The 24,090-nt window shown below is 53.0% G+C and overlaps 1 protein-coding gene across 2 annotated transcripts; it reads right to left on the reverse strand.

Annotated features, from left to right (window-relative positions):
- Window positions 1-429: 429 nt before the first annotated feature.
- On the reverse strand, window positions 430-15,392 carry FUNDC2 (FUN14 domain containing 2). 2 transcript variants are annotated; one of them, XM_029996419.1, is made up of 6 exons: window positions 15,288-15,392; window positions 14,602-14,752; window positions 13,144-13,219; window positions 11,815-11,949; window positions 7,203-10,060; window positions 430-521 (listed from the first exon to the last, which is right to left on the reverse strand). In XM_029996419.1, the coding sequence occupies exons 1-5, from the start codon at window positions 15,304-15,306 to the stop codon at window positions 9,983-9,985; spliced, it is 459 nt and encodes a 152-aa protein (XP_029852279.1). In that variant the 5' UTR covers window positions 15,307-15,392; the 3' UTR covers window positions 430-521; window positions 7,203-9,982. The 2 variants fall into 2 exon arrangements, with proteins under 2 accessions (XP_029852279.1, XP_040974835.1); XM_041118901.1 differs by lacking the exon at window positions 15,288-15,392 and adding an exon at window positions 14,958-15,216.
- Window positions 15,393-24,090: the final 8,698 nt, after the last annotated feature.

The raw sequence follows: 24,090 nt of genomic DNA on the forward strand, positions 1-24,090 counted from the left end.
TGACAAGTAGCTCATTTTTCCCTTTTGCCCTATCTAAGCAGGAACAGCGGAAAGTCGCTAACAGATGATAAAAATAAATACTTAGTCTTCTGTTGTGTCTATTAAGAAGAAAAGCCTCATCTCCATGCCCACTTCTACTTGGGTGGACCAAACTTGCTCAGCAGGGAGGCTCTGAAGCCAGGCTGGCAGCAGAATCACCTCCTGCCCCAGAAGCATCCCACCTACTGGGAACATGGGTGACTGGTGCCAGGATCATCAAGGAGAGGGATTTATTAAGGCAGCCCATGGTTACCTGCAGAGGAGAGGGAAGGCTGGTGGCCTCATGCTACTGGACTGGCTGTAACTGCTCCCGTGAGTCAAACACAACATGCAGGGTAAGACAAAACCATGCTGGTTCCCAAGAAGTCAACAGACCTCACACATAGAAGCTATTAGAGCAAAACTGTTTAATAAAATATCACTTCAACAAGCATTTACATACAAGATATAAAAACACTTTAAAAGCCTAATGTGTTTTAAACCTGTCCTGGGTTCAGCTGGGAGAGAGTTAATTTTTACAGGAACCTGGGAGGTGGGGGGGCATAGCCGGGGCAGCTGACCTGAACTAGCCAAGGAGCTATTCCATACCATGTGACATCATGCCCAGTATATAAATGGGGAGTGGGCCGGGGGGAGGGCTCTCCTGCTCTCGACTTTCGGTGGGGGAAGTGGCGGAGCGTCGGGTCCCGGGTGGTGAGCAGTTGCACTGTGCATCACTCTTTTCTGTATACCCTTTCATTAGTACCGTCGTTGTTGTTGTAACTTTTTTGCGTTGTCCCAGTAAACTGCCCTTATCCCAACCCTCGAGGTTCCAGTTTTTTTTCTTTTCTCTCCTCCGTCTCCCCCCTATCCCACCGGAGGGGGCGGGAGGAGTGAGCGAGCGGCTGCGTGGTCCTTTGTTACCGGCTGGGCTGAAACCACGACAGTCCTTTTTGGCGCCCAACGTGGGGCACGAAGGGTTGAGATAACGACAGATCTGGCCAGAGCGTGTTGAAACAAATTTGTCATACGCATTCCTTATATTAGATAAATAGATGTTAGTCACAATGTTGATTAATTTGTTTACATGGTGGCGTTTTGTAGGTCCTTATATGCTCTATGTATTGCCTGTAGTTACGTTTCTCACCTCTGGGAGAGTGATTGGGATTATCATTTTGCTGTACTGGGCAATGTCGACTTGTGAAATGATTACATCACTGGTCATGAGGTTAAGCTGGTATCTGTATGAGGCAGTGATATCATTTCCATACTTTGGGCACCTTCTATCGGATTTTATTGGTAATTACAGCCAATCCATGGGGGAGTTAGGGGGGGATACTTCCCCCCGTCCGTTCGCCTCCCTCTTCTCCTTCCGACTAATTACAACAGCTTTTGAGAACTTTGAATATCCTTGGGATGCACAAGCCACTGTGCTGTTAGTGCTATGCCTCCTGAATATGTTTCAGGTCTTGTTTAGGGCTACAAAAAGGCTCTTTAAGAGTACCACCCAGAGATCTGCCCCAAAGCTGGATATTCATGGGTGGCACGGCATGTGGGAGGATATGGGCAGGTATCTAGAGAACTTCTCACCCCCAGTGGCTTGGAAGTTCACTCCTGAACAACTACAGAACCCTCATGAAGTGGTAGAATATTTGAAAGAAAAATGCTGTGGCTATTCCAAAGACGTACAACTCGCTGCACTGTGCTGGGCCCTGGCCAGTATCTACCAAACACTGCTTGATATTATGCAGCACCCTCAGGGAGAAAAGGGGGAAAAGATGGAAAACAGGGCAGCAGGCACCGTGGCTACCCCTGCCCCGGCAACAGGCACCGTGGCTACCCCTACCCCGGCAACAGGCAGCGCGGCTACCCCAACCGCAGTGACGGATACTGCAGCTAAACCAGAGAACCAACCTGTGCCGGTATCAGTCGCCCCTGTACAGAAAAAGAAACACACAAAGAAATCAGTTCGCTCAGTGAGAGATGAAGATGAACCAGGGTCATCACGAGAACAGGAGGAAGAGGCAGAACCTGAAATAATCACCCGATCTCTATCCCTGAGTGAGTTGCGTGACATGCGAAAAGATTTTAGCCGCCACCCAGGTGAGCACATTGTTACCTGGCTGCTCCGATGCTGGGATAATGGGGCTAGTAGTGTGGAATTAGAGGGTAAGGAAGCCAAGCAGTTGGGATCTCTGTCTAGGGAAGGGGGCATCGACAAGGCGATTGGGAGAAAAACACAAGTCCTCAGCCTCTGGAGGCGACTTCTGTTAGGTGTAAAGGAAAGATACCCCTTCAAGGATGAAGTTACATGTCACCAAGGCAAGTGGACCACCATGGAGAGAGGTATCCAGTACCTGAGGGAATTAGCCGTGCTGGAGGTGATTTATAATGATCCAGAAAATGCGCAGTCACCCATAGACCCAGATGATGTCCAATGCACACAACCCATGTGGCGGAAGTTTCTACGAAGTGCACCACCAACCTATGCCAACTCATTGGCAGTAATGTCCTGGAAAGAAGGCCATGGACAAACGGTGGATGAATTGGCTGTCCAACTCCGGCAATACGAAGGAAGTCTCTCTTCCTCCCTACGGGCCTGTGTCTCGGCTGTAGAGGAACTGTCCCGAGAGTTCCAGCAATTCAAAGTGGATATGTCTTCCTCCCCACCTGTACAGGCCCGCATCGCAGCTATTGGGAGTAAGCATTCCTCTGCCCAAGAGAGAGGAGAGAGAAAGTACACACAACGGGCTAACCTGTGGTTTTACCTGCGCGACCATGGAGAGGACATGAGGAAGTGGGATGGAAAGCCTACCTCAGTCCTGGATGCACGGGTACAGGAGTTGCGAGAAAAAGCAACCAGGAAAGAGGATTCTTCTTGGAAAACTGCTGCTCCAGTTTCCTGTGAGGAGTCCCCCAGATGCAGTAGATGGGCTGATCACATTTCTGATCCTCTTGAAGGGACTTCTGATTCACGGGTGCGAAAAGTGAGTAACGAATATTCTAACCAGGATTAGAGGGGCCCTGCCTCCAGCCAGGTGGAGGAGAGGGACAACCGAGTCTACTGGACAGTGTGGATTCGATGGCCTGGCACATCAGACCCACAGGAATATAAGGCTCTAGTAGACACTGGTGCACAATGCACCCTAATGCCATCAAGTTATAAAGGGGCAGAACCCATCTGTATCTCTGGTGTGACAGGGGGATCCCAAGAGCTAACCGTATTAGAAGCTGAAATGAGTCTAACCGGGAATGACTGGCATAAACACCCCATTGCAACTGGCCCAGAGGCCCCGTGCATCCTTGGTATAGATTATCTCAGGAGGGGATATTTCAAGGACCCAAAAGGGTACCGTTGGGCTTTTGGTATAGCTGCATTGGAGACGGAGGAGACTGAACAGCTGTCTACCCTGCCTGGTCTCTCTCAAGACCCTTCGGTTGTGGGGTTGCTGAAGGTTGAAGAACAACAGGTGCCAATTGCTACCACGACGGTGCACCGGCGGCAATATCGCACCAACCGAGATTCCCTGATCCCCATCCATAAGCTGATTTGCCAATTGGAGAGTCAAGGAGTGATCAGCAAGACTCACTCACCCTTTAATAGTCCCATATGGCCCGTGCGGAAATCTAATGGGGAATGGAGACTAACAGTAGACTATCGTGGGCTGAATGAAGTCACGCCACCGCTGAGCGCTGCTGTGCCAGATATGTTAGAGCTTCAATATGAACTGGAATCAAAGGCAGCTAAGTGGTATGCCACAATTGACATTGCTAATGCATTTTTTTCCATCCCTTTGGCAGCGGAGTGCAGGCCACAGTTTGCCTTTACTTGGAGGGGTGTCCAGTACACCTGGAATCGACTGCCCCAGGGGTGGAAACACAGCCCCACTATTTGCCATGGACTGATCCAGGCTGCACTGGAAAAAGGTGAAGCTCCAGAGCACCTGCAATACATTGATGACATCATCGTATGGGGCAACACGGCAGAAGAAGTTTTTGAGAAAGGGAAGAAAATAATCCAAATCCTTTTGATGGCTGGTTTTGCCATAAAAGAAAGTAAGGTCAAGGGACCTGCACAGGAGATCCAGTTCTTAGGAGTAAAATGGCAAGACGGGCGTCGTCAGATCCCTATGGATGTGATCAACAAAATAGCAGCTATGTCCCCACCAACTAATAAAAAGGAAACACAAGCTTTCTTAGGTGTTGTGGGCTTTTGGAGAATGCATATTCCAAATTACAGTCAAATTGTAAGTCCTCTCTACCAAGTTACCCGGAAGAAGAATGATTTTAAATGGGGGCCTGAGCAACGACAAGCTTTTGAACAAATTAAGCGGGAGATTGTTCATGCAGTAGCTCTTGGGCCAGTCCGGGCAGGACAAGATGTTATAAATGTGCTCTACACTGCAGCTGGGGAGAATGGCCCTACCTGGAGCCTCTGGCAGAAAGCACCTGGGGAGACCCGAGGTCGACCCCTGGGGTTTTGGAGTCGGGGATACAGAGGATCCGAGGCTCGCTATACTCCAACTGAAAAAGAGATATTGGCAGCATATGAAGGAGTTCGAGCCGCCTCAGAAGTAGTTGGTACTGAAACACAGCTCCTCTTAGCACCCCTACTGCCAGTGCTGGGCTGGATGTTCAAAGGGAAGGTCTCCTCTACACATCATGCAACTGATGCCACGTGGAGTAAGTGGGCCGCACTGATCACACGACGGGCTCGCATAGGAAACCCCAGTCGCCCAGGAATTGTGGAAGTGATCATGGACTGGCCAGAAGGCAAAAATTTTGGAATGTCGCCAGAGGAGGAGGTGACACGGGCTGAAGAGGCCCCGCTGTATAATAAACTGCCAGAAAATGAGAGGCAATATGCTCTGTTCACTGATGGGTCCTGTCGCATTGTGGGAAAACATCGGAGGTGGAAGGCTGCTGTATGGAGTCCTACACGACTAGTCGCAGAAACTGCTGAAGGAGAAGGTGAATCGAGTCAGTTTGCAGAGGTGAAAGCCATCCAGCTAGCGTTAGACATTGCTGAAAGAGAAAAGTGGCCAGTGCTCTATCTCTATACCGACTCATGGATGGTGGCAAATGCCCTATGGGGGTGGCTACAGCAATGGAAGAAGAGCAATTGGCAGCGCAGAGGTAAACTCATCTGGGCTGCCACACTGTGGCAAGATATTGCTGTTCGGATAGAGAAGCTAGTGGTAAAAGTACGCCACGTAGATGCTCATGTACCCAAGAGTCGGGCCACTGAAGAACATCAAAACAACCAGCAGGCAGATCAGGCCGCCAAGATTGAAGTGTCTCAGGTGGACCTGGACTGGCAACGTAGGGGTGAGCTATTTATGGCTCAGTGGGCCCATGATACCTCGGGCCATCAGGGAAGAGATGCAACATATAGATGGGCTCGCGATCGAGGGGTGGACTTAACCATGGACACTATCGCACAGGTTATCCATGAATGTGAAACATGTGCTGCAATTAAGCAAGCCAAGCGACTGAAACCCCTGTCGTATGGAGGGCGATGGCTGAAATATAAACAGTGGGAGGCCTGGCAAGATTGACTATATCACACTCCCACGAACCCGCCAAGGCAAGTGCCATGTGCTTACAATGGTGGAAGCAACCACTGGATGGCTGGAAACATATCCTGTGTCCCACGCCACTGCCCAGAACACTATCCTGGGCCTTGAAGAGAAAGTCTTATGGCAACACGGTACCCCAGAAAGAATCGAGTCGGACAACGGGACTCACTTCCGAAACAACCTCATAGACACCTGGGCCAAAGAACATGGCATTGAGTGGGTATATCACATCCCTTATCACGCACCAGCCTCCGGAAAAAATCGAACGATACAATGGACTGCTGAAAACTACATTGAGAGCAATGGGGGGTGGAACTTTCAAACATTGGGATACACATTTAACAAAAGCCACCTGGTTAGTTAATACTAGAGGATCCACCAATCGGGCGGGGCCCCGCCCAACCAAGACTTCCACATACTGTAGAAGGGGATAAAGTTCCTGTAGTGCACATGAGGAGTATGTTAGGAAAGACAGTCTGGGTTAGTCCTCCCTCACGCAGAGACAAACCCATCCAAGGGGTGGTTTTTGCTCAGGGACCTGGGTACACCTGGTGGGTGATGCAGAAGGATGGGGAAGTTCGATGTGTACCTCAGGGAGATTTGATTTTGGGAGAGAATAGCCAGTGAACTAGGCTGTATGATATTTAACTGCTAAATAACCTGCCAATGTATGTCATTGTATCTATAGTGTCTATATGCCATATCAAGGGTATTACTGTAAGAATTACCCAAATGACTGAAGAATGGACTTTGAAACTGAGCCAAGAACAACAGTGATAGAACTTGAACTGGCGCCCAGCAATTTCCTCAAGATCAACATCTTCGACCTGCAGACCAAGGGTGTGGGTTGCATCAAATGTACCAGCCAGAAGTTCCAGAGACAGCATACAACAACCCAACACCTCACACCATCTCTCTTATCCTGAAGAAGTGTTACAACAGATGGAGCCTCAAAGTCATGGACTAAATAAAATTGATGGACACATTGGAGGGATAACCCATTGACTAAGGGAATACTATTTGGATGTGTGTGTGTGTGTGGGGGGGGGGTGTCCATATACATATATATCTATATATAAGACAAGGAAAGTGGTAGTGGTTGATTGGAAAATGTAGGATCTGGGCATGATGTAAATGGTATAGAATAAGGGGTGGATAATGTCCTGGGTTCAGCTGGGATAGAGTTAATTTTTACAGGAACCTGGGAGGTGGGGGGGCATAGCCGGGGCAGCTGACCTGAACTAGCCAAGGAGCTATTCCATACCATGTGACATCATGCCCAGTATATAAATGGGGAGTGGGCCGGGGGGAGGGCTCTCCTGCTCTCGACTTTCGGTGGGGGAAGTGGCGGAGCGTCGGGTCCCGGGTGGTGAGCAGTTGCACTGTGCATCACTCTTTTCTGTATACCCTTTCATTAGTACCGTCGTTGTTGTTGTAACTTTTTTGCGTTGTCCCAGTAAACTGCCCTTATCCCAACCCTCGAGGTTCCAGTTTTTTTTCTTTTCTCTCCTCCGTCTCCCCCCTATCCCACCGGAGGGGGCGGGAGGAGTGAGCGAGCGGCTGCGTGGTCCTTTGTTACCGGCTGGGCTGAAACCACGACAAAACCTTATAGTGGAACAGACACCAGCAGTTGTTGAAACAAGACCAAAAGTAGCAGGGGCGGGGGGGGGGGGAGGGGGGGGGCGGAACACCTCATCTTGGCACCTGCAACAATGAAAATGCATCCCCACAGAGGTTCATTCAACATCAAAGCTTCCAGTGCAGGCCTACAGCATCAAATGGTGCCAGCCACAAGCCCGACACTGGCTTTGATTTACCAGATCCTGATGTCCTTGTCGATTCCCTGCCTGCATTCACATCAAACTCAACATGAATTTGTCACTTGTTTCCCCTTCCAGCAGCAACAGAGGCGTTTTAACTCCCTCTCTGGGCCATTTCTCCCTGTAGCAGCAAGTCAGGACCCGGTGGAGCAGAACCCAATACACCCTTCCCTGCGGCTGGGCAGAAATAGTGGCTTATTTGAGGCTGAAAAACACCCCTAAGGTCTGTTAATGATTTACTTTGAGTTTTGTCATTGGAGAAAGCTTTGTGGAGATTAGTGCATCTCAGTAGAAGTTGTGTTATGCAGCAGACCAGGCAGAGGGACAGCAATGCTGTTTTCCTAGAGGAACAAGAGATACCCTGCAATACAAATGTATCAATTCATGCACTTTCAGCCCTGCAGGGTTCCTAAAAAACCACCAAAACCAAAGCCACCACCACCATCTGTTACTCCACTTCCAAACATCAATTACTGAAGACCTATTTGCTGCATCAAATCACTCCTGCAGTCCCGAACGGCTTTTAGGAAGACCATCATTAAAAGAACATGAGCCCAGCTGCTCTTTCATTCTCCTTGGCCATGTATGGCAGAACAGGAGCAACAATACCAACTTCTGTTTCCTGATTACCTGCAGGGTCTTTTCAGATCCTGAAGGTGAGAAAACCTCAGCTAAATCAATGTGTTGCTACACTGACACTTCAATCAACAAAGCTGAAGCAAAATTAACAACTGCAAGTGCTCATCCCAAAACCTCTGGTGGAAGAATGCACCATTCCAGCTCTTCCAGCAGCTTCGGGGGAAGATAGCCATTTCTAGCTATACTGAGAGTAGCAGCAGATGATCAGAAAGGCCTTACACAGCGCTGGAGATGGGGTGCAGCCGCTGTGCCATGTACTGCATCCTGCTCACCCACATGCATCATCATTCCCTAGCCTGTTTCCCATTGAAGGATGGGCTGACTTTCACATTAGAAAACCCCATTCTTGGCAAGAAATCCTACATGGACCTGCTGGAGGACATCACCGCACTGTCATGCAAGTCCCCACACTCTGGAAAGTAGTAATGCCAGCCCAGCAGCCAATGCAGAACACCTCTAAGGGATTTTTTTTTTTTTTTTTTTTTGTAATTTTCTCTTGTAGGTTAGAGTTCTGCTCTGCACACAGCTGCACTGGGACAGACTGTCCAAAAGCAGTTGAGCTCTGCATCTGGGCTGCCTCATTACCTGCAGAGGGGCTGCAGCTGATGGAATTAAGCAAGCAGCTTTTTTTGTGGCAATGGTAAACGCAAAGAAGGAAGGAACATAACCAAGGCAGAAAGTATGGAAATGATCCACTCCACAAGAACACAACCTAGTTTACCCAACAGTTTTGTCATTTCAGTTGCTCGCAGAGAGGGTTGTGCTCTGCAAAGGCAGGTAAAGGACTGCACTCGATTTCACATCCTCCCCCCACCCCCCACTCCAGTACAGCTGGCAACAGGGACCCTGGACCAGTACAATGTACCCTAAACAGGGATGCATTTCTTGTCTACAATCCTGTCCCACATGGTTACAGCTCTAAAAGCATCACCAACGCCAAAGTGGCCAGAGAAGGTCATGGTAGACCTAGAAACAGCAGTCTGAGGCCCAAGGTGATTTACAGTAAGTGGCACAGCTGAAACGCACACCACCTGTGCCAGCTAGCCTGACACAGACAAGTCAAGCACATTGGAAGACTGCCTACCACAAGAGAGCGCCTCAGCACACTTCAAAGGCTTGAGCAGTCAGCTAGCAAGCGAGAAAGGTGCTTTACAGTGCAGGAAGCTTGGTGACTTTCAGAACTCGTGATGAGGAAAGGGCCTGGAGAGTCATCCATGGTGCTCAGTTTCCATGAGCAGTGCCAGTGCTGCAATTCCAGTAAGGGTACAAATAACAGCAAAGGAGAAGCCAAACGGCCATCTATGTGCAATGCAATGGTAGGGAGAGGGCAGGAGAACCCCCAGCACCACATATAGCATCAACTTGCTCCTTATCCACCTGCCCTGGACACAGCCCAGTCTGTCCCCTGGCACTTCTGCATCCACCCCAGCACAACCGAGCACATTTTGGATTGCACACACCATCTTTGTGCAGAAAAAAGCACAGGCTTTCAGGTACCGGGGCATAAAAAGTGCAAGCTAAATAGCAGTGAACAGCTGACAGCTGTTGTACACATATACTGGCAGACAGATGTACATGTAAGAGCCCCGAGCACCTGGAAAGAGGCACATTTAAGAGATTTCTCTGCCACTATGTGTTTATGAGGCTGCAGCTCATCAGAAAATCTGGGACTGGGCATATTTGGTGGGGAAAGGAATCACAACAATACACCAGGAGTCATAAGCTTTCAGACTGATCCCAGCACCCTAACAGCCCAGACAGCAGAAAAAGTTGGAAATCAGAAGCAGTGTTGTAAGAAACAAGGGCTGGAACCTGTGAGCAGAAGGGACTGAGCCTGTCGGCAACATCCTTTGACTTTATAAGTGAGAGAGAACAGCAGTAGAGGGGAGGGAAGGCTGGGCATGAAGGGAGAGTCGAGCACAGTTTCTAGGACGCCATTCCGAGCAGGAATCCTCCAGCAAACCCTCCAGTCAGGATAATATTCTTCTTCAGAAATATGATCACCTAAGCAGGGGAGAGAAGAGCCAAGTGTTCAACAACAGCAGGTCACTCACCCACCCTCCCCATAAGAAGACATCCCTCAGGCTGTTCTCCAAGGTGAGTGATGCTCAGAGACAGGCCACTGCTTGGGTCTGGGAAAGTATCCCACCTAATGACCTCTCCTCCCTCATCTCCCTGCTGCGTGTACAGCTCCTGAACTGATCCAGTCCCAGTGCAGCCCAGATCCTCTGAGAGCTGCAGTCCGAGCCTACATGCTCTCAGGCTCTCCCACAACCAGCATGATCAGTCTGACAGAAGGGGCTGCTGGCTGTGCGTGCCAGACCAGGGTACAGCAGAGTCCAGGGTAACTAGGCCACTCTGCTGTGCTTTTCTTGTCAGACTGAAGAGACACTTTTCCGCGCAACCCCAGCACATTTTCTCCCAACCCCAAAGAATTTGCAGCAACACACGGTGAGCTGGTGTCATGCCTAGAAGCCACCCTGACTGTCTCAAATATGCATAGATAGAATCATAGAATCACTTAGGTTGGGAAAGACCTTTAAGATCAAGTCCAACCATTAACCTAGCACTGCCAAGTCCACCACTAAACCATGTCCCTAGGCTCCACATCTACACATCTTTTAAATACCTCCAGGGATGGTGACTCAACCACTTCCCTGGGCAACCTGTTCCAATGCCTGACAACCCTTTTGGTGAAGAAATTTTTCCTAATATCCGATTTAAACTTCCCCTGGCACAACTTGAGGCTACTTCCTCTTGTCCTATGACTTGCTACTTGGGAGAAGAGACAGACATCCACCTCGCTACAATCTCCTTTCAGGCAGTTGTAGAGAGTGATAAAGTCTCCTTGAGCCTTCTTTTCTCCAGACTAAACAATCCCAGTTCCCTCAGTCACTCCTCATAAGACTTGTGCTCTAAACCCTTTACCAGCTTCGCTGCTCTTCTTTGGACATGCTCCAGCACCTCAATGTCTTGTAGTGAGGGGCCCAAAACTGAACACAGTATTCAAAGTGCGGCCTCACCAGTGCTGAGTACAGAGGGACAGTCACTTAGTCCTGCTGGCCACATTATTTCTGATACAAGCCAGGATGCTATTGGCCTTCTTGGCCATCTAGGCACACTGCCAGCTCATATTCAGCCAGCTGGCTGTTGACCAACACCCCCAGGTCCTTTTCCACCAGGCAGCTTTCCAGCCACTCTTCCCCAAGCCTGTAGCGTTGCATGGGGTTGTTGTGACCCTTGTTGAACCTCATACAACTGGCCTTGGCCCATCGATCCAGCCTGTCCAGATCCCTCTGTAGAGCCTTCCTACCCTCAAGCAGATCAACACTCCCGCCCAACTTGGTGTTGCCTGCAAACTCACTGAGGATGCACTCGATCTCCGTGTCCAGATCATTGATAAAGATATTAAATAGAACTGGCCCCAATACTGAGCCCTGGGGAATGCCACTTGTGACCCGCCACCAACTGGATTTAACTCCATTCACCACAACTCTTTGGGCCCAGCCATCCAGCCAGTTTTTTACCCAGCAAAGGGTATGGAACCAGTTTCTCCAGGAAAATGCTGTGGAAAATGGTGTCAAAGGCTTTACTAAAGTGTAGGTAGACAACATCCACAGCCTTTGCCATCTCTCCAGTTTTGCTGTCATGGCCTTGTATTTGCACAATGGAAGATCCATAAGAGCCCAGGAGTCAATCCTGTTTTCTGCTGTCCCTCCACCTAAGCACCTGCACACGCCCTGGGAAAGTTGTCTCACCTCATCCACTCTGCTTTTCACTTCTGGAGACATTTTGTTACCACTGCTGTGAAACTTCAGCTGCTGCTTGGCTTTGTTCATGTCCCGTTCTACCAGCTTCCAGTCCACTTTAATGTATCCTGTGTGGTTTGCAATCTAGAGTTTTGAGGGGTGGAAAGAAAGTTCCTGGAGTAAAGTCCTACATGACCACGGCTAAACAGACCCCCTTGCCCACCCACTTTCCCTGACCATGGCCACCTCCCACACACTGGTCCAGTGGGCTGAGAGGATGAGCACACTAGCTTAAAAATTGGACAAAGGACCACCCCTGCAGCTGTATTAACTGTCCCGCAACATCTGTATCCCACAGTAATCCCCTAACAGCAGGGGACACATTGCAGCTTAGCCTGTTTCAGCCTCTATTCTCTAATGTAAAGCTGGCATCACCTCCCCCTCACAACTGCCACATGTATCATTGGGACTCTGCAGCTCTCCTGCTGCTGTGGGTGGACACAGCTATTAATAGCCTGTTCCTCTCAAAGTATTTTATGTGGTCAGGATGATTCAGCAGTGAAACTCTCCCTACTCAGAGCAAGCTTTTGGCTTTCATCAGAACAAGCAGAGCCAGAACAGCAGGGACAACGAGTCACACATGAGACAGCACCTGAGAAGCAAACAAATAAGACTGCTGAGCAAGGCCTGAGAGCCATTCTGCCTCAAGCAGGACATACAAGCTAGAAGTCCACATCTGAGCAGCTCCCCTCAGTGCCAGGGTTCTCGGAAACCAGGAGAAATGCTTTAGGACAGAGAGAGATCTCTGTTTCTCTTCTCTTCCCCAATGCTTTACAGAGAGCCCCATCTGTGCTGGCCTGACTCCCCAAGTAGCCAGGTTGACCAGAACCATATCACAGACACAGACAAATCCCTCTTGACAGCCAGGGCTGTTCTTCCAGGGGCACCATCTCCACAGGCACAGGATTAAGTACAGTAGCCAGTTCTGACCAGACAGTCCTGCAGCAGCAGCGTGGTTTGCTGCAGCTGAAGGCTGCCTCCTGCTTCGCTCAGGTGCCCCTGCGGTAACAGCCCCCACATGCCTTTGGCCTGGCCTTTGTTAGCAGACCTAAATGGATAGCACCTTTTGGCAATCCTTAAGTTTACACACGCTGATCCTGCTTTGCTGCTGCATCTACATACCCCAGGGAACACACGCCCTTGAAATCCATGGCCACACATTGCTCCTGGCAGAGCAGCGAACTGGCCCCACATGTCCCAACAAGTAATGATCACTAGACAGCCCTTTGTCCCTGCCAGCATAGTTCTCAGAAAGCCTGGCCCACTATTCATACACACCTGAAGTAGGAAAAAGCCACCTCCCACTGCTGTCGCTGCCAGCTTTCCAACTTTCTGGAAGACGAATCCAGTACACCTACAAATCAACCAGGATCCAGTCAGGTGAATGAGATACCAAGCACACACTCCTCAGCATGCTTCCCACAGGCAAGGCTGCCTTGCCTGTAATTACCCACAACTCAGAGACAGCCTGACGAATGGCAGAAGAAACGCACATGCAACCAGAGAGAAAGAGAAAAGGTTTGTGCCCAGCCAAAAGTGATGCTTTATAGCTTTTTACTTCTCACTATCACTGCCTTCTGCAGTTTTGATTCTTATCTCTTCAACCTCAACATTCTTCCAAAGGAGTAATTGGAAACACATGATCTCACCCAAATCAACATGTGATTTTAGCTTTTTTTTTTTTTGAGCTAGTATCATCTCTGAAGGGAAATTAGGCAGCACATCTGCTGCTGCTCCATGATAGAGCATGGGGAGCAGATCACAAAGCAAGCTTCTTTATTGCCCCAACAATTGCTTACTTTTCATTTCTCAGAAGAGAAAAATGCTGAAACAAGCAGACAGCAGTGGCCTAAAGCTACAGTGGTCTCCAAACTGGGTTACATGCTCTCTGACATGAAAGACATCACTGCAGCCACCAGAACTCAAGCAAGCGCCACCCCATTGTTCAGTCATGCAGCAAAGGGCTAGCGTATTGTTATCACCCAAAACAGACTTTACTTTGAACAGTTTCCTTATCGGCATTGCAAAACAACAAAGCAACCTGCTCCTACCCATTTCTGAATACACACACTTAGTGAAGATACAAGAGAGAGGTAGCCAGCTCCTATTTTTATCAGAAAATGGTGATCTATCTTACACTTTTAAATGGTTACCCCTGTGCCAGATGAAAAACACAGGCACAGCAAGAAGCAAAGCAGTGTGATTACACCAAGCTTTCAACTCAACACTGCTGCAGGAATGAAGTTGCAAATAGAGCCAAAAGCCACCAGCACTTGCTACAAGCAACACAAAACCCCAGGAACCATGCCCACAGACACAATAAGCCATATCCACAGGAGATTTTTGTGCAGATGCCTGAAGCACATCCACCTCCAGGGAAGACGGTATCCTTGTTCCAAGAGGCTCATATTTGCTTGTTCTAAATTCAAAACTACCACTTTATACCAGAAGTTAAAGGAGAATTATTTCATCTCAAAAATTAAAGCCTGATGCCATTTTCTTCCCTACGAGACAGTCTCAGTTCTTCAGCTCCACAGTAGAGACAGCTTTTAAGACCTCCCACAGTTCAGCAGAGCATGCCAGGGCACAGTTGGCTGAGCAAGCTGGACACCTGCCTTCTCTGAAAGACTGCCAGATGACCACCCTGCACCTGTCAGTGTGTTCCCAAAAGCATGGTTAATGCCCACAGGCATCCTGCCTGCCACGAGCAGCAATGGCAACCCCAGCACATCTTACCATCCCGTGACCCCTCCAATCACCAGCTGTGTGGCCACATTGTATTTCTCTGCGCTCGACCCCGAGCTGGGGGCAAAGACCTTGCGCCACCAGGGCCGATTCTTGGTGTACTCCGCCAGGTCCAGCATGTTGAACGAGTCCTCCTTCACACCTGCAGGCACCTGGAGAGGCTCAGTGCCAGAACTGCGGTCCCACAGCCCCCTGCCAGCTGCCCAGGGCCGACCCAGGGACACCAAATCTCCACCCAGTCACAGAGCCTATGGGGCCTGGCGCTCTCCCCGGGCCTTTGGGAACCCCCAGGCCCCACACCCTACCCCGAGGGCCTCAGACCGCCCCCCAGAGCCCCTCAGACCCACTCGGACTCTGTCCCCAGGACTCCTCACACCCCTCGGTGCTCCCGCAGGTCATGCCCCTGAGGCCGGGGCGCGGGCTGAGAAGCCCTGTTCCGGGAGCCGCCTCCAGAGCGTCCTGCGGCGGTTCGGGCCCTCAGGCGGTGCCAGGCACCGGTACCGGTCGCCGCGCGTTGCCAATAGAAACGGTGCCGCGCAGGGCACGGGTTCTGCTCTCTGCCGGAGGGGCCGCGCTGGGGGAGCCGGGGACGATGCCGCCATGCCATCCCGGCCCAGCCCATGCCATCCCGGCCCAGCCCATGCCATCCCGGCCCAGCCCATGCCATCCCGGCCCACCTCCGCCCGGCACCGCCATGGCGCCGCTGGGCTCCCTTCGCCGCCGCCGCGGGCACGTGACCAGGCGGCGCAGGCGCAGGCGCGCGACCGCCGCCTCACGTGGCCGCGCCCGCCACGCCCCCGGCGCGTCATTGGAAGAAGGAACGCACTGGGAGGGGGGCGAGCACGTAGCGGCGGCGCGCGTGGGGTGAGCTCGGGCGCGCGTGTGGGTGTAGAGCGGCTGCGGCCATGCATGTGGGCACGCGTTGGCCTAGGCTGTGCGCCCACTGGTGTCCATCGGTGTGCCCCTTTAAAAGATTGTGCCCTCTGCTCCTGCAGTAGCATCACCTGGTCAGGCCCCGTGTCCCTGGTGCCGTGGGTGGCTCTGCCGTGGGGTCTTCCAGGAGGACTGGCTCAGGTACAGAGTATCAGTGCAGCACGAGGGGGCCTGCGGCATCCAGGGGCGGGACAAAGGGGGCTCCAAGGGTGTCTTAAAAGCTTCCTAAAGCCCATGGCAGTTTGCTCCCTCTGACATGGGAGGCTCTTGCTCAGCTGCGAGCTGTCACTCCACAGAAGCAGCACCTTTTGCCATTTGCTTAAAACAAACACAGCCTTCGTGGGCAGCTCAGCACCCTGGCACATGGGCCAGGACTTCTTTTCTCATGTTGGGTCACACAGAGGAGCGGTGCAGGTGTGTGGTGGAGCCGGGGACTCGGGCGTGTTGGAAGTGGTATGGAGGGTCTGCTGCACTGTGTGCAGCATGCATACCCAGCTCTGCCCTGATGTGCCCCTGCCTGACCCTGGGCAGTCCAGGCATGCTGCCTGGCAGGAACACATTTTACTGTCCCCCGTGAAACAATGATCCCTCCAATTTCTGAGCCATTACTCACTTGCACTCCTGCAGAACAAAAGCCATCTACTTCCCACCTGGGGATGTGGCTGCCCAGGAAGTAGCAAAGCCGGAAAACCTGAGGCACAACAGGCAAAAAGAAGAGATCCTCCTGGAGAGATTGTAGGTGAAGGAGGAGCGGGTTTGACCCTCCTGTGGGATTAACGGAAACCAGTGCTTGAGTGGGAGCAAGAGCACAGGTGGTGCAGACTGGGTGGGGGAACAGACAACATTCTGGGAACCAAGAGCAGCAGTCTGCCGTGGTGGCCGGGACACCCCGCAGCAAATAGCAGAGCACCTCCTTCCCCCTCGCAAGCAGGCGGGGACGTGTCAGGAGCCACAGCAGCATCACATGTGTTTCCTGCACTGCCCTGATTAGGGGGAACTGGCTGGAGCACTGTGTGCACACCCAAACCAAAGTGGCAGGACACTTCCATGGGGACCGAGGCGTGATGTCTTGCACGCAGTCGTCCCGTGGGGGCTGGTGGCTGCTACCCACAGCAGGTTTGGGCCTTGGGACTCAGCCATCTGAGGTGCCAAGGGCCAGGCAAGGCACAGCTGGACGGATGGGCGCTGTGGGGGTGCAGGAGGAGAGAATCCAGGTGTCCAGCCCAGTGCCCAGCCCTTGAGCTCCAGGGACCCTGTAGACAGGATGATCCAAAGGGCTTTTGCTCTCATAACCACCGAAAGAAGGAGACTGCACTCCACAAGGGTTTATTTACTTTCTGGCAACTGGAAAGCTCCTGCATTTGCTGTCCTGGGCAGCCAAAGCCCCATGGCACTACTCAGGATCAGGGGTCCCCTCTGCCCCCACCATGCTCCCAGACAGCCCCGGTCATCCTGTCCCCAGCAGATCAGAGGGCAGCTCCTGCAGGTGCAGCGTGGTCACCCTTTGGTGACCCAGTAATCAGATGTAGCTGTTAGCGAGACTGTCAGACAGATCCTACACCGACTACTGAGCAGCCAAGAGCACCATGTCTTCGCTGGGTCTCTGTTTGGCTCTAGGCAGGGCTGGCAGCAAGCAGAGCAGCTTCCCCCGGGAGATGTGGCCAGGGAGGGCATGGCCTATGGGGAGGGATTGCTGGGGCCAAGTGGACGCCTGGCAGCAGTGTTTCATCTTGGAAATCCCATCTGAACACCAATCTCAGGTGGCACTTGTGTCTCCTGCATGTCCAGTAGGTGGTGGGCTCCCATCCCCGTGCAGCAAGTCCCTGGTTTTGTCTCCCTGCAGGCAAACAGCTGCCCCCATGCTCTGGGGACAGGCAGGGTTCCTCTTGTGCCTCCTCCCCGGTGCCACCTGGAGGATCCCACACACACTTGGTCCCAGGAGCACGCACTAGCCTGAGCATCTGCAGCATGGACCTATCTCTCCCAGCTCACCTGCACCATTGCCCAGGGCAGGTGCTTGGCTTCCTCCGGCAGTGGGGAAGGAGCTGGCCTGACAGGGAGGCTGGAGAGGCTGCAGGGTTGGGGGCTCCTGTGTAGCGGGCTCAGGCCCAGCTTGGTACAGAGGGTGGCACAGGGGCCAGTGGGTGCAGCAGCAGAGTCCAGCACTAGCACCTCAGCACCCCGCAGCATTGGAGCTCCCTGCAAGGCACCTTCCTGGCGAGCAGCCCTGGTCAGCTCAGAAGACACAGGCACAAAAAGCTGTTCCCTATCTCCAGGGCTTTCCCTCCCTCCTAGCACTACCACCACCTCCCAGCCTGTGTGACTGGGCTAACCCACAGCTCACCAGCCCATGCAGGCTTCCAGTAGCTGTGAACAGTCAGGGCAAGCAGTACCAGGCAATAACATGGTCAGCAAAACCATGTCCCCCACTTGCAGAGCCCCCCAAAATGTTCTGTAAATGGACCCATGGTGCCCCCCCCCAGGCACCTCAGCAAGGCAGCGTACCTGGCCATCTCCGCCAGATGCCAGGGTCCCCCGTTGATAGGAAACGTGTCCCTGGTGTGCAGGGACCTGGAGGGCTGCAGTGTCCTGGGGCTCTCAAGCTGCTACTCCGGTGGCTCTGCATGATGTGGCCCCCAATGCTGCTGGCCTCCTGGCCCCAGCTGCATGGTGCTTTGCCGAGCCTGCCACCGTGTCGCTGCTTTTAGTACGGTGAGAAGCAATGTCTGAATTCCCCTTCCCCCAGCTGGGACATCCGCGCTGGTGTCACACAACAGCATTGGGACAGCCCCAGCTTGGCGGCTGGCTGGGGGCACGCTGCAGCTTGCAGAAAGGAAATTTGCATCTAAGCCCTGTCAAAGCAAGAGCACGGGGATTTTCAGTGGGGTTTCTCTCACTGCTGCTGTCTCTCTCTCTTTTCTCATTTTCTGGAAATGAAACAAACTCGGGCTCCAGCCTGTCATGCCACTCAGTGTCTATGGATGGGGGCAACAGCCTTTCTTCTTCACTCCCCTCCCAGCTGCCATGGGGACTTTTTAGCGTAGGCCAGCTCTCCCCCAGCCTCCCCCACTTCCATGCCACAAAGGAAGGGGCTTTCTGCTCTTTCCTGCCAGCAGCTGGGATTTCTGCCAGCTAGGTTTAGGGAACAGGAGGGCAGGCTGAGCAGCCTGGCGCCAGGCACAGTGCTGTGCTGAGAGCAGCAGTGAGCACCCCTCAAGCCATCCCTCCTCCCGAGGAGCACTGATTTTGGACAGTGAATGGATGCAGCCAGCCTGGAGCACAGCAAATGATACCGAGCGGCTGCTCAGGTGATACAGGCGCTCTCTTTCTGACTTGCTGCTGCCTTGCAGGTGACTGTGGGCAAGTCCTGCTGCTCCCTGCAGCAGTTTGCCCAGCTGTACAAGGTGAATAACAATTCCTGGATGTGCCATAATCTCCTTATTCAACTCTTGCCTGTTTTCTGCCCCTTTGGCCAGGATTCTGGTTGATCTTCCCTGACAATCCCTCCATCTCATGAGTCTGGAGCCTCTCCTGTTGCTGCCTGGCCAGCAGGCACCCCTGCCAGCCCCAAGGCCTGGGCTGGGCGTGTGGGGACAAGGTGAGTGCTGTGCCTGGACACTAGCTGCAGTGGCATCCCCAAGCTGAGGGCTCTGCCCCAGCGACAGGCACAGCCCAGGGCTGTGGGGCAGCTGGGTCGACGTCTTCAGGCTGCACGGGAGCTTGCTACAGTTCCCTGCATCCATCTCTCCTTTATTCTTGGCAATGATGAAGAGAGGAGTTTTCTGAGACAGTGCTTCTCTTGAACAGCCATTCCCGTGGAGCGCCGTTAAATTCCTGTTGTTAGATTTAGACCCTTTTCTGGCTCACCAGGAGCTCTGTCAGTGCGAGGTTGCCAGGGTTGAGCAGCACTGAGCACCAGGGAAGAGGGATAAGGCAGGACACGACCATGTCCCTTCCCCATGGCCCCAAGCGGAGGAGAGCCACTTCTTGGGGGGTTGAGGGCAAGCTTTGCTGAATATGAGCAGCCCTGGGGGCTTATTCCAGGAGTTTTTGCAGCAGCCAGGGTGTCTCAAGAGATGAGCTAAGCACAGCGCACAACAGACACCAAAAACCAGACACCTCTTGGGAACATAACCCCATCTCCAGGCTGACTCAGCAGCAGCAGCCTTCAAAGCAAGCCCAGGAGAGAGCAATTGCTGTGAGCTTCATTTAATCAGCCAGGGTAATTAGGTGACTTATGAAGGACATGTGTGCCTGGAGGCTGCTCTTGTTTTCCCCAGGCTGCTCTGACACTTGAGGAGCAAAGACCATTTAGCAATAGCCGTGCAAAGCCAGCAGCCACAGGGAGCATCCTCTGGCCAGTGAGATCCCTGAATGCTTGTCCTCCCCAGCTCCTGCAGGCACAGGCCCCTGAGCACCCTGTGTCAGGAGCATGGCTGTTGTGCTTCTGCTGCCTGAATCATTCAGAGATGCCTCCAATGTGAGAAACGAGAGAGAAAGGAGAAATGCTCTGCTGACCCACTTACTGCAGGGAAGGCCAGGGGAGGAGAGATGGCTTGTTTTGTGGGACCTCCTCCACATCGGCATTTGTGCTCTGGGGCTAGGGAACCTCAGGGCTGGATTTGCCAGATACTCAGGGGTGTTGGTGCCATTGGTCCCATTGTGGTCCTGCTCCCTTGGGGTCCTGCTGTCTGCAGGTTGACTGATCTGCGAACTACACGGGGCTGCAGCCTCTCCTTGTTCCATCATTGCTGGGGTGCAGCAGCTGAGCAAGGTCTGCCAGGCCTTTCTCCTCCAGCCCAGAGCTTTGGTTCCAAAGGAGGGAGTTTTTTCCCCCAAGGACAAGTGTGGGCTTTGTTCCTGCTGTGATTTATCTGCACTAAGGCCAGGGTTTGTCTCTCCATCTGGCCTGGTTTTGCAGCAGCCTGGATGGAGACAAAAGCACCAGGAGGTGACTCTTTTGGTTAGTGGGTTGGTGGTTTGTTTTCATATTTTTTCCTTCTAACTGAGACAGAGGGTTCTGAAAAAAGCAGCTCCCATAAAGCACCTCTGCCCTTGCAGAGCACGGTGGGGCTGGTTACATGGGATAAACACATCCCCTGTGACTAAACCCCAGTGCTGGCTCTGGAGAGGAGGCTTCTGCAGCATCCTTCACTCCAGCTGTGCAGGGAGGCACTGGAAAGGTGACAGGGATTTCCTGCAGCGCTTGGTGAAATGAGTCAGCGTGGCACACATCCAGGTGGGCATGGGCGGTAGGCTGGGCAGGAGCCAGCCAGCAACATGCACCTGGCGGCATGGGGAAGAAGCATGGCAAACCCATGTGGCAGGGACTTGCCCAGGGCAGATCTGTGGAAGAGCAGGGATGTGTCCTGCTGACCCTCGGCTGCTGTTCCTCTTTCTGGAGCAGCTGCGTACCAAAATTAAGCCCTCCCCAGGGCAGGCAGGGTCCAGGTGGGATGCGGGCAGCAGCGGGAAATGCTCCAGCTTGGAAGCGCTGGTACAAGGGGTCATGCCTGGTCCTTCCACTGGATTGCTGGTGCCATGCAGTACAGCCAGTGTCTTGGTGCCCTCTGCCCATGTGAGTGCTGGGAAGGGCGAGTGCCTGTGGGTGGCTGCTGCTTCTGACATACTCTGCATTCCTGAGAAGCTGCCATGAGTCACTCGCTCTCTCACATACACACAAAAAAGTTCCAGGAGAGATTAGACATGGCTCACTTTTTGTTCTGAGTCATTTTTATCTGCTCCAGCCCCGTATTGAGCTGAGAACTGCACAGTTTGGGGAAACAACCAGCACTTTCTTCATGCATGTGGATCCTTGGCTCTGGCCAAGCAGGTTTCTCTGGGACTTTCAGTGGCAGGAGCCTGTCCTGGCTTCCCCATCACATTTGCATGGGAGGACAGTGCGCTGGCGCTGTCTCATGGGGAGGTTTGGGGATGGGCAAGTGTGCTTACACTGTGCCTCGCTCCAGGCAGGCCCAGAATGCCAATGCCTCTCTGCAGCTCTCTCAAAAGTGCAGCTGTCTGCTACTGTCTGGCCCATCCGTGCATGGGCAATGCTGACGCTTTGCAGTGGCAGCCATAAAGGTTAGCAGAGCCCTCAGAAGAGCCAGGGCTGCTAATGCCACCCCACTTGCTGGGGCCATGTGTGCTTTTGCTGGGGCATGTGGGCTCCAGCTTAGCAGGCTGTGCCGGGGGAGGAGCCAGGGTCCCTGTGGATGCCCAGCTGTCCTTGGCATGCTTCACTCTGCACTGGCTGTTATGTGCTTGCACAAAGCTACCCACTGCGTGCAGCAAGTGCCAGGATCTGGGCCCCCCTCTCCAAGTTACTTCCAAGTATCCTCCAGTTTCAGACCTGGATTCCTCTTCCCACAGCCTTGAGCACCTTGATAATATAATTTTCTTTCTGCTCTCTCAGGTTAGACCCCATCTCTCCAGTTTACTCTTATGTCTCTGGGTCAAGAACCTGGAGCTGTCTTCCGGTAGCTGAAAATGTTTAAACCCAGCAATTCAGCACCTGCTAGTGTCACAACCATTAATTTGTGACTGTGTCCAGGCTCCTGCCACTGCAGCTCCCAAAGGAACCTTTCCCTGACTCCCCTCCATGATCCCTGGATGTTGTCATCCCACAGTGCCTGGAGCATCCCTGCCGGGGTTAGAGGCAAGAAGCCCCCATGCCACTTCATGCAGATCTCCAGTACCCAGAACTGGAGCACCAGCTCCTGACGGGCAACCCCAATCCTCCCACATGCCTATACCATGCTGCCACCCCCCGACTGCCCTCTTCACGGTCATGTTGTCTGCTTGGTGACATTTTCCCCATCTGCTTGTTTCTGGAAGAAATACCTTTTCCAGCCTTTCCGGGTGAGCACAGTCTCACAGCACCAAGAGATTCCCAGACAGGATGACTGGGATAAAGTCACATCCATACTGCAGGGGACACCAGTGCCAGAAGCACAGCTCGGATCTCCCATGTCTCTCCCAGAGCTCCAGACAACCCCTTCCCCTCCAGCACTGTACAATACCCGTCTCATTCACTGTGCCAGGGTAGGTGGCGCAAAGCACCCGGGGCATCCCCGAATGTCACACACGGCTTGTTTTGCCCCAACATACTTGCTGGAAAACATGGGGCAGGCTGTTGCTCATCTTTCTCGCAAAGAAAAGGCGCCCCAGGCTGGGCATGGAGCCAGCCGCCAGTGCATGAGCTGGAGGAAATGTGTTTCTCACTGGCTTTTTGCTTCTCCTGGAGCAGGCTGGGTGGTGCAGGGGGAGTGCTTTCTGTCCCGGCTCCTGCTGTGTCAGCCAGTCCCTAGGCGAGCCCAGGAAGGAGTGGGCAGCCCCTTGACAGGTTGGGGTTTCACACCAGCCGAGGGGGAGTTCCCCCAGGCACTCCTTGCTGCTGCCATGGGAGCCCTGGCCAGACACAGCTGCCCGGGATGGTTTTCCCCCTCAGGCCCAGGGCTGCTGTAAGAAGAGGGTTGGGAAGAGAGGGGGTGTCCCCAGCAAGGTGGCAAGAACTGGCCCCTCTCTGGGGGAGGGGGACAGAGAGCTGTCACTGACCCCATGGACATAGGGTGCTCCTGCACAGTGAGCCCATGCGGTTGGGATCCTCAGGGTCATTCCCAGGCTATGCTGGGCTACATGGGTCAGTGGGACATTGGGGAACGTGTTCCCGCATCCGCTGGGATTACCCCTACCTGGGGGGGCTCAGCTCCTATCCCCCATCCCATCCCCTACCAGTCCCACCCGCCCCGCACTAAGGATTCGCATCTGGGACCCCAAAACACCCATCCGTCCACCATCCCCAGCGCCTCCCTCTGTTGGCCAGGCACCAAGACCTGTCACATGGATGCTTCTGCACACACTGGGACTGTCACCAAATGGGTCACTGCCCCCGTTGCACTCCTGCTGCCCTACAGCATCATTTATGGGGCATTTCCCCACCTTGCTTGCCTAGCGGACACCGGAACCATGCAGGGTGTTCCTCCTCACCTTCCTGCCTTCGTGAGCCAATGGAGAGCCACTTGCCAGCGTGTGCGCATGAGCACATGTGTGTGCATTTGGGTGTGGTGGTGGGGATTTCCTGGGCTTTTAAAAAGAAACATTGAAAATTTGTGAGTTTAAAATGGAAGAAGTTTGCAAAAACATTTCAGTGCATCTTCTCTGAGCTGTTCTGCAGGACCCTGAGACAAGAGAAGCGTGAGGAGCAGATGGCAGGAGGGGGACTCCCAGGGATCACCCCAACCCTCTTCCTCCCATGTGGCTGGAATCAAGATTGTGTGGCTAAATCACCACTGCTTGGGATGCAGGCACCCAGGGGACAGGGATACACCACACATATGTACATGCATATGTGCATCCCTGGCTATTTCCTCACCTCCAGCCCTGCCCCTGCAGATACAAAGTGCCCTGCGGGCTCCAAGCACTGGGGGGCACAGGGCAGCCTCTCCTGCTTCATAGCAATAAGCCATCTGCATCCTGAAGGCAAATTTTCCCATAAATTGCCATTTCCTCAACTATGCAGGCTACCAGGTACAGAAGGCAGCTGCC

This window comes from Aquila chrysaetos, chromosome 21 (genome assembly GCF_900496995.4).
Source record: "Aquila chrysaetos chrysaetos chromosome 21, bAquChr1.4, whole genome shotgun sequence".
NCBI classification, from domain to species: domain Eukaryota; kingdom Metazoa; phylum Chordata; class Aves; order Accipitriformes; family Accipitridae; genus Aquila; species Aquila chrysaetos.

Excerpts from the sequence above, each read along its gene's own strand:
- FUNDC2 (XM_041118901.1), bottom strand. The coding sequence starts at position 15,009 with ATGACCTGCGGGAGCACCGAGGGGTGTGAGGAGTCCTGGGGACAGAGT. Across the intron at positions 13,220-14,601 it reads ATTGGAGGGGTCACGGGATG|GTGTACTGGATTCGTCTTCC; the intron begins GTAAGATGTGCT and ends GTTGATTTGTAG. Across the intron at positions 11,950-13,143 it reads GTGGCTTTTTCCTACTTCAG|ATTGCAAACCACACAGGATA; the intron begins GTGTGTATGAAT and ends TCAAAACTCTAG.